General features: G+C 42.4%; 1 protein-coding gene across 1 annotated transcript; it reads right to left on the bottom strand.

The window, feature by feature from the left end:
* Nucleotides 1-378: 378 nt before the first annotated feature.
* tent5bb (terminal nucleotidyltransferase 5Bb) lies at nt 379-9,173 on the bottom strand. The gene is made up of 2 exons (XM_046058674.1): nt 8,667-9,173; nt 379-2,014 (listed from the first exon to the last, which is right to left on the bottom strand). Exons 1-2 carry the CDS (start codon nt 8,820-8,822, stop codon nt 989-991), a joined length of 1,182 nt encoding a protein of 393 aa, XP_045914630.1. The 5' UTR covers nt 8,823-9,173; the 3' UTR covers nt 379-988.
* Between the last annotated feature and the right edge of the window lie 371 nt (nt 9,174-9,544).

Here is a 9,544-nt window from a genome sequence, read left to right as displayed (position 1 = left end):
GGGGGGGGGGGGGGGGGGGGGGGGGGGGGGGGGGGGGGGGGGGGGGGGGGGGGGGGGGGGGGGGATGCACGAAGCTTGAACAAGTGAGTGTTTGTATCAGGCCAGTCAGTGTCTGGCTGATGGAACACAGACATCACTCTGAGGAGTTTGTGTGGGATCAAGAAAGACAGCGAAAGATAGACGAGGGAGAGCGAGATCTTTAGAGACACAGAAAGAGAGACGTGGAGATAGAGTATACATTCACGAGTCACATCCCCAGACTAATTTGAGTGAACTGGAGCATATTAAAAAAGTCTGTCCTTTTCATACTTCTATGAACTTAGTAGAAAGTTTAAAGAAAGACCAGTATACCACATCGTTCCATTTTTTACTTTTTTTTTAATGATTTGAAAACAAATAACCTGACACTGGATATAGAAATGTACAGTAAACCTGGATGAAAAAGTTTCATAAACAGTTCTTACAACTAACTACTATAAAGATGTTGGTCAGTTTCAGGCACTTGGAACCACATACAGTCTTTGTTTGTCATGCTACACAAGAAAGTATTTCTTTGGTCCTTTTTCTCTCCCTGTCAGGTCAGCTGAAACCACAGACAGAACAAAAAACTGCTTTCTACGAAGTATTTACATGTCCTTAAAGACCCAATACAAGCCCCCATCAGACAAGAAACAGACCTGGCAAACAAATCATATCAACCCTTCATATTTTTCCACATTGGTTATTAAAACCCGGAACAAAAAGGTCTATATAACGGCTCGAAAGAGATTTTTTTTTTTTACAGCAGTATTTATCAATATAACTTAGTGGAATGGTTTTGACATAATATTTGGCAAAAAAAGATACATTAATTCCTTTTTGTCCATGATGGGCCTCAAACCCAAAAAGCCACATTGCTACAGAGGTACTGAGCACCATAATGAACGCTCAGCTTACATCAATGGAAAGTTAAAACCAAAAGCTCTCCAGACATCCTAAAAGTCATTGCTCAGCTGCAAGGCAGCCATGTTTGATAAGAGTTACTGCATGTAGTCATGTGTGACTGAACTCGTGCCACATAGTAATTGCTGAAGTTGACATCTCTTACATAGGGAGCGGGCTGGTAATAGCAGGTGATGTTGGACAGAGCAGGGATAGCGTTCTGTTCAGCCATTACACGCAACGCCAGGGCGGAAATAAGTGCCAGCGTCTGTCTGCGCTCGTGGCCCATCAGACACACAGTGCTCTCGTCCACCACTTGCCTCAGCGTCACCAGGTATTCGTAGCGCTTGTGCTCCATGCCCGCAAAGTGGTTCTGCAGATAGGCCTCCAGTTTCCTCTGCTGCTCGCTTATGTCGGGGAAGTCGATGAAGAAGCGTGAGCACATGTAGCGCTGCATCTGTTTCATCTGAGGCTCGGAGGACGGCTGGAAGCCGCGCACCAGCAAGTGGCAGTACTTGAGCAGCCCGCCACCCCGGATCTCTTCTGGGCTGCGGGTGGCGATAGTCCTGGAGCGAAGATGGCCGAGAGCTTCCTCAAAGTCTCCGTACATGCTCTCCCCCTGCACTGTAGGGTGGAAGGTCTCGGACATGGCCGTCTCCGAGCAGCGGTCGAAGAGCAGCAACGAATCCAGAGTGATTTGGAAGGAGTCAACACTGAACTCAAACTGCCTTCTCAGGGAGTCCACAAACTTCAGTTCCACGTTCTTGCCGGTGTTGTTGGACAGCGAGATGAGGCTCCAGCGGTCTGTCTCATTGCAAACTTTGACCAGTTTCTGCACGTACGCTTCCTTCAGGGCGAGGGCTGTGATTCGCTCCCTGCACACCCCTTCAGGCAAGAAGTCCACCAGGCAGTCCAGCACCACATCCTTCACCAGCCGGAAGGTTTTGTCATCAGTGAGGCTCAGGCCAAAAATCAGGTCCAGGTCTTTGTAGCCAAGGCCATTGTCCTGGTGGAGCACGTGGCTGGCGGCTGAGCCGTTCAGCTTGACATCACGTACCACCACGCCCCGCTCCTCCAGTCGAGCCCTGACCACCTGAAAGATACAGAGACAGAGGAAAAACTGAGTGATGTATAGCCACAACAAGATAACAATCAGAAGGAAAAACAGGTTTGTACATGCAAAAAGGGAGCTGCTTTCGTCTTACTACTTCAAGTAAAGAGAATGCCAGATGCACATAACATAACATTGTTGCAGCACAATGCATTATGAGGCATGGACACACTGCTCAATTTATGTGCTGGATATCCAGTTCATTCACTTTCATGACAGAAGAATGGAAGGAGAACATTCATTCTATAAACACCAAATTAAAAGTCTTAAAACAACAACTAGCATTCCAAGTATAAAAGTTAAGTATGAATAAAAACATATTACGAGAGGAATCTAATATTTGCTCTTTCATATATTAATGGCTGTGTACATGCTTGTCAACAAAGTGTTGAGAGAGACAATGCCCTACACACTGTACAGTACATCTCTCTAATGACTTATTTGGCAGACTTATCTCTTAAAAGTACAAACAACATCAGCACTACAGAGATAAGCTGTGGAAAAAGGCAGTGCTTGTCTGCTGTAAGAGGCTCTTAAAAAACATAACAGTTGAGCTGTGAACTTTTAAACTTGTGATCTATGACCATATTGAGAAAACATGATCCCTTTATTGTCATATAAACACTCTTTGGCAAAGAAAAAAGGTTTATCTGGTTGTTGGAACACACACCGTGCTGCACTGCTGCAAGGCTTGGGAAAAGGACAGCTGAGATGTTTATGCTTTCTGTCTGTTGCATCACTCAAACGACACTAAATAGAGAAAAACAGCCAAACAAAGCTGATTCTGACAAAATCCAAAGCACATGTGTCTGTTAGAACACTCTCACAGAGCCATGTTGTCTTATCAGCTATCTTTCAATGTAGAGTGACATCTATCCAGCCAAGTCAGAATTTATTTTAGAGGCTGAGATTTTTAAAACGCAGACTTCATTCAATAAATCCTGTTTGAATAATGCTCCACTGTAAGGCAGTTACAAAGGACGTGCTGATTTGCGATGCAAAGCTATGAGGAATTCTTCATATAAAACTCTGAGATTGTTCTTGTAAATTTTGTTATTGTCAGCTTTTCAGCAATGATCGTACTCAAAGGCGTCACTTTGTGTTGAAAAGTGGTGGGGACATTTAAGGGCACATATTAGGGGTGTGGCGAAACACTTAGTCCATGAGAAGTGATAATGAGTCACGAGAACAAGACAACAAGCTACTCCAGTGCTATTTAGAAGAAATATTCATTGATGAAATAGGCTATTTGACTGAGGGGTCTGGGAGATAATTTTGAGCATTAAACTCTCAATAACCTGCATTCTAGAGACATTTTCCTTGTCTTTATTTATATGAAGGGAAACAAAACCTGTGCTTACTGACCACATCTGGCAAACGCTGGAAAGCTTGAGATGTTGCACAGAAAAAGTGGATGAATACATTCGTCAAGACATAGTAACATATCGCACACACTCCCCCTAAAATAAAATAAAAACTTTCTTTCTGTATTTCTGTTTGTGTAGGGATTAAACAAATGAGACATAAGGTGTAAATAATATTGGTAGGCATCTTTTTCACTTTAAACAGAGCCATGCTAGCTGCTTCCCCGTCTCCACCGTTAATGCTCAGCAAGGCTAACGTGTCCTTTACTTAACACACAGACATGGAATTAATATCAGTCTTCTCACCTCATAAGCAAATTAGTGTATTTCTCAAAATGTTAAAATGTTTCTTTAAAACTAAATGACACAAAAGCAACATATTTCAATCCAAACGCTTGAGAATAAACTAATGTAAAGAATAAGTTCCACCACAAATAAAGTTTATCCGCAAGTTTCTGTCATCCAAACGCTGGAAGAGACCATCAAGGGGTAGAAATAGAAATAGAATATTAACCCTTAGGAGTCTTGTGCAATTTTAGCCTAGCTTTTAAATACTTTTGACGTTGCCTTTATATAGCCTACTATTACTACTACATTAAAACGTGTCCGCTGAATCAAGCATATTGAAGGGTGCAAATGTAAACTTGCAAATACGAATATAAAAAGGTAAAATTGAGATAACAAACTGTGACCTGATAACACAGCGTGATCAGGGACTCCAGGGGGTTAACAGAAAATCAACACATAGACACCATATCATTTCAAAATTCCCTCTTTCCAAAGTGAAATTTCACAGGGTTTCATAGGGCACTGGACATCAATCTTTTAACCATCCAGCAAGGGAAACCCACAACAGCATTTGTTCCTCACACTTAAACAGATGGTCTGAGTTAACAGCACGTAATAATCTGACCGTCTGGGGGTCCTGAAAGGAGTGTATGAGGAAGCAGAGCTCTGCCACCCCCAACAACCCCGTCCTTAAGCACATTTCCCACATGACGCACCAGCACCTGGTGAACCGAGTGAAGGGAGACACTTCCGCTGACATTTGAGCACAAAAGCCTTGTAAAAAGAGCCGCAAACACACCAGACTGTCTGGTGTTGACAACGCCTTGGCGACACATAACAGTCTCTCTACTCTCCTTCTCCAGTCTCAATCGTTTCCTTGAGTATTTCATTTAAGCTGCGGCCTGAATGTGTTTTTATTATGGCAGTTTGAAATGACCCAGGCATTTACCAGGCCATAGTCCCCTGGGCGCCAATGAGAGCTCTGGGCAGTGAGTCAGATGATCCCTCTGCCAGGGAAATGGTGACAGCAAAAGAGGAGTTACGAGTCCCTGACCTTCACATTCACTCTAAAACTAACCCAGCCAGTCAGTTGTACAGTAGCTTGGCAGGCAGCAGGGGATGATGATGGTTTTTCCTCTTATTTGAAAAGCTTCCTTGAATTTCCTATGCGCGGGTGGTCATTCCACCTGTATGCTAGACCGGAGTGAGTCACGGGCTGAAATGTGATGCTATTACTCCTCTATGGGGTGGATGTTTTCAATGAAGGATTTGTTCATCTGCCTTCAAGTGTTCGAAGACATTTTAATGTTAAACTTTATTTGATAAGATTGTATCCTAGGCACCAATTTGGGGAGACTTTTGTTGTATTAGATTTTAGAGCCAGCCATGTAAGATTATACTGGTGAGAATGAAAGCTAGTCAGGCTGAGAGTAGTTACCTTTATATATCCTGTAACTAATAGTAGAATCTAGCTATTCCCCATCTTGTTGGGTGTCCCTGCAACAAGCACAAGTGCCCCCTATATGAGGTAACTCATACTACATCATACTATACATAGTATTGTGTTGACTTCAGCATTGAAATGGACTTCTTCGATTTGATTAAAAAAACTTTTTCTGTGTCTGTTACAGTAGATTTTTCTGATTTTATTTATTTATTACATTTTAAGTAAAGGTTGTTGTAAATTGGATTTCCAAAATTTCTAAATAATGTTTCAAAGGAGGATACTGAATCATTTATTGTTGTACTACTATTTTTTTTGTCTAAAGGTAGTTATATTTAAAGAATAAATTTAGATTGTAAATACCTATGGTATATACATTTTTATTTATAGAAAGTATACTCTAAAGTCCCTAGAAAAAAAATACAGACTTTGGTGTCATGAACTATTCAACACATTAGCTACTACCCTGGGCCCACAGAAAGTGATTAAAAGTTTTGTTTGGAAGTAAGCATGACCAGCATTAACCACTTTGGCATAAATAAAAAAATATAAAACTGAAACCTTAACTTTATCAGCAGAAAATCCTGCCAAAGTGATACTATCAGCGCTACCCACACGGTGGGGAAACACAAAGATGTGCAAAATCATGAATTCCATCCATCGTCAACCGCTTATCCTGCGTGGATACTGGAGCCAATCCCAGCTGACATCGGGCAAAAGGCGGGGTACACCCTGGACGGGTCACCAGTCAAAATCATGAATTGAAAGGCAAATATTAATATTAAAGTCAAGCTGCCAAATAAAAATCATTACCTAACAGTCTGAATGTTCTGAAGTTACCTCCTTCAGGGAGCACTGGGAGCATGTGGTGTCTTCATGTTGCTCATTCTCAACAATAGCCTACTGAGGAGTTGGTTTACAGTCTGGCGGGGGCCACAGTGAAGTCTGGCGACTGGTCTTCACTTACCATAGTGATACGTTGTCAAGCCTGACCCACAAGCCCAGTGTTATTACAAGCACTAATCCACTCCTCATATTCTGCTTCATATCCAGGCCACGCTCTACCATCAGGAAAAGTGGAGTACTACTTCTCTACCTATCTCAACCATGTTCTGTAGACACAGCAATTTAGTTTAAATATGATAGACTGCAGAGCTGGAACAAGAGCTGACCCTCTTGGTGGCCAACAAAAACACAGTGGCCTCCATACCTCTGCCCCCACAAAAAGAACAAATGAGGTAACCTCTGACACATAAATCAGATATCTGTGTTTATCATCATGTGGTAGGATGCTACCACATATGGACAGGGCCTTCTGTAGATACAGCATGCTGAGGGAGCATGTATGGTGACTATGATGACTGTCAACATTAAATGTAACGGAGCGAACAGAAGTGTCAGTAACTATAAACCTTTTCCTTCTCTGCTCTCATGGCTCACTCACTACCAGACCACAAACAGATGTTATTTAAATGTGGCCCTCAGACAAACCCACCACCGAGAGGGGCTCCTCTGACTCTTTGGAAGTGTGATCCATTGGTCACCTTACCCAGTATGTGACGACAGGACTGTCTCTGAAATCATCTCTATCTGCCTCAGGTGGGCGGCTCTGTCTGGTACGGGGGCTATAAATAAATGACATTAAAAGAGGCAGACTGGTGGCTTTGCATGTTTTAGCCCATTTACCTTGCATTAAGAACACCGCACTTCACTGCCAACCATTTAACATATCATAGTGGTTTAGATCTCTGAGTGTGCTTTTCCCTACTTCCAGGCAGCCATTGGTTTCCATTCGTGTCCATATGGTATGAAAATCAGCGTGCAGAGACTTGAAACCTGCTTGAAATATTCCATGGCAGGAAACATGGCGTCTGCGTTTATTTTTGTCAAAATAATGGTTGTGGTATCATTACATGTTGATACAGTGCAGACTTTTCAAATCAGGCTACACTTGCAGGGGCGCTATACTAACAAAATTCACGTTCATTGGTCAACAGTAATAAGTGTAAAGTAGATTATATATAGTATTTGAAATAATAATATCTTGACAACATAGGCACCAGACAGAGCTGTCTACCTGACTCTGAGAGATTATTTCAATCGGCGGCAGCTGGGATTATGCTAAAACTGTCAAAATGTGATCTTGTAGCACCATTAAATTTGACTGGTCATTTCAAATGAATAGAAGACCCATAATTATATCCAAACCTTTCAAATATAGCTTTTGTATTTCATAAGCCATTAGCAAGTTTTTACATTGCTAATTTTAACATCATCAAAAAAATCTGTTTTTTTTACGATAATAATCACCAGCCTATATACAAAAACCATCTCTGGATTCTAACATGTTTATCTTTGACTGGACAGTCACTGGAGACAACAAGAAAACTTTCGTGCCTCCATTCAGATATTGGGTAACCAGTAATATTATTTTCCAAGAGCTGTTCATTGAAAGCTTTTATAAAAGTCCTCCTTGATTATAGGGGCCCCTGCAATGTTGTGTGTGAGGGTATTTCTTCTCCACAGGATCACCACAGAAAATACTCAAGAACCTGAACCTGACACTCGATCACTCAAGTGAAATATGAACCTGGATTACAAGCAGAACCATATTTACTAATTAATTAATATTGCACAAGGAAACTGCAACCCAGGCAATTCCCTACAGGCTTCATTGCTCGTGACTATAGTGCAACTCAGTAGGCCCCTCGCTCACAAGAGCTGTGAAAAAGGAGCAGAAGCATTAGTGAGCTAGTGGAAAACTGCAGTCATAGTGTTAGATCATTCCGACTCTTGTGTCTTTGTTAAGCGTATGAGCGATCAAATCTCTTTTTAAGTGTATCAGCCTTACCACAAGTCCTTACCACTGCACAACTGCGCTTCATAAACATCTATGCGTCAACCCACAAAACAGAGACACAATGCTGATTTTGTTAGGTACAGGTTGTTCTGAAGTCAATTTGATCCACACTGTTAGAGTAACAAGTGAATGTACTTTTTTTTTTGTTTTATCTAGAAATATAATACACTAAAAAGTGTCCATCATAGCATGTATCTACATGTGTAAAATGTCATGGCAACACAGGGAAAATTCCGCCAGTGCTGAGATGTCATGTCAGATTTTGTTCAAAGAATTTTCTAGACCTGTGTGTGTGTGTGTGTGTGTGTGTGTGTGTGTGTGTGTGTGTGTGTGTGTGTGTGTGTGCCTGTATATATGGTGGGATGAATTTCTTCAAACTGGTCAGCAACTCTCATAGTGTAAAGGCAGTTTTTCCCTTTTTTCCATTGTCGACAACTCTTCATTGAAATGACACTAGCCTACAAATCCCATAGTATATTACAAATGTATCTCACCCAGGGAAGTAGTCTGACAAAAAGTTATGCATGACATAATATAGTATGGCCTACACACCACAGTAAGTAAGCAGAGTGGCTTCAAAATATTAATGGTTTTATTCATGCTCAAGTTTTTATTCCCCTACACCTCACTTTATTTAAAGAGGTGACAGCAAGACAGTTGGATAGACCGTGCTCTCACCTGGACGATCTGCCGGGGCTGCACGGACAGTGTGGGGAAGTTTCCGCGGCCGTGGATCGGGACACTTTCGCCGAGGATGGAGTCCAAACGCCGCACCTGATCCCAACACAGCACGCTGACCCGCCGACTCTGCACCGAGGCATCACCGGAGGACATGACGACCGGACTCAACGGGATGTCCACGGACTGTGAATGCTGTAATGAGAAGAGCAGCGCAGCGCAATCCCCCGAGAAGAGCCGGTGACAGTTCTAATAGGCTAACTGTGGACGGTGAAGTGGAAACACAGACAGCTCTTCTCTCTGTCTCCTCTTCTGGGACGCGTTTCAGAAGCCTCCAAAATGCAGCGAAGTGACGGGAAAGTTTTGTAGGATATCGGACATCTCCAAAAGAAAAGAACTTCCAGTCCCTCTGCCTCTGTCTGCACTGGCTCTCTTCTCAGATTAGAGCCGCCTGTGGACCCGGTTTTTAGCGAGCTGGGATTAACAGGAGCCTCCCCATTGGCTGGAAAGAGATTTATGAACACTTCAACGTACAGAAGACTACAATCAGCCTGCACACAGACACACACGCATAAATTCACACACCCACACACACACCTCCCATGCGTCAGATGACAGGTTCAAGGACTGTAGGAAATGGTAATTGCTAGCAGGACGCAGTTCTCTTGAACTAGGCACATGAGGCTCCAATGCTGTGTCTCTGTATGCATGCATGGGGAACATGAGAAAATGAAGTAGCCTATTTTTTAAAATATATTTATTTAGACTACAAGCAGCCTATGTGCTATAAAACTATGTGGCTACAGCCGCAATTTGCAAACTATCTACAGCTGATGGAAGTAGTGGAAGAATTAATATTGGGGAAAAAACATTTGGTT

Source organism: Micropterus dolomieu, linkage group LG09 (assembly GCF_021292245.1).
Source record: "Micropterus dolomieu isolate WLL.071019.BEF.003 ecotype Adirondacks linkage group LG09, ASM2129224v1, whole genome shotgun sequence".
In the NCBI taxonomy this organism is placed as follows: domain Eukaryota; kingdom Metazoa; phylum Chordata; class Actinopteri; order Centrarchiformes; family Centrarchidae; genus Micropterus; species Micropterus dolomieu.
Note: the sequence above shows the minus strand (reverse complement) of the source record. Positions and strands in the feature narration are given on the sequence as shown.

Bases quoted from the DNA above. Each gene is read 5' to 3' on its own strand.
- tent5bb (XM_046058674.1), bottom strand. From the start codon at position 8,822: ATGTCCTCCGGTGATGCCTCGGTGCAGAGTCGGCGGGTCAGCGTGCTG. The intron at 2,015-8,666 runs GTGAGAGCACGG...TGTATCTTTCAG, and splicing joins AGCCCCGGCAGATCGTCCAG to GTGGTCAGGGCTCGACTGGA.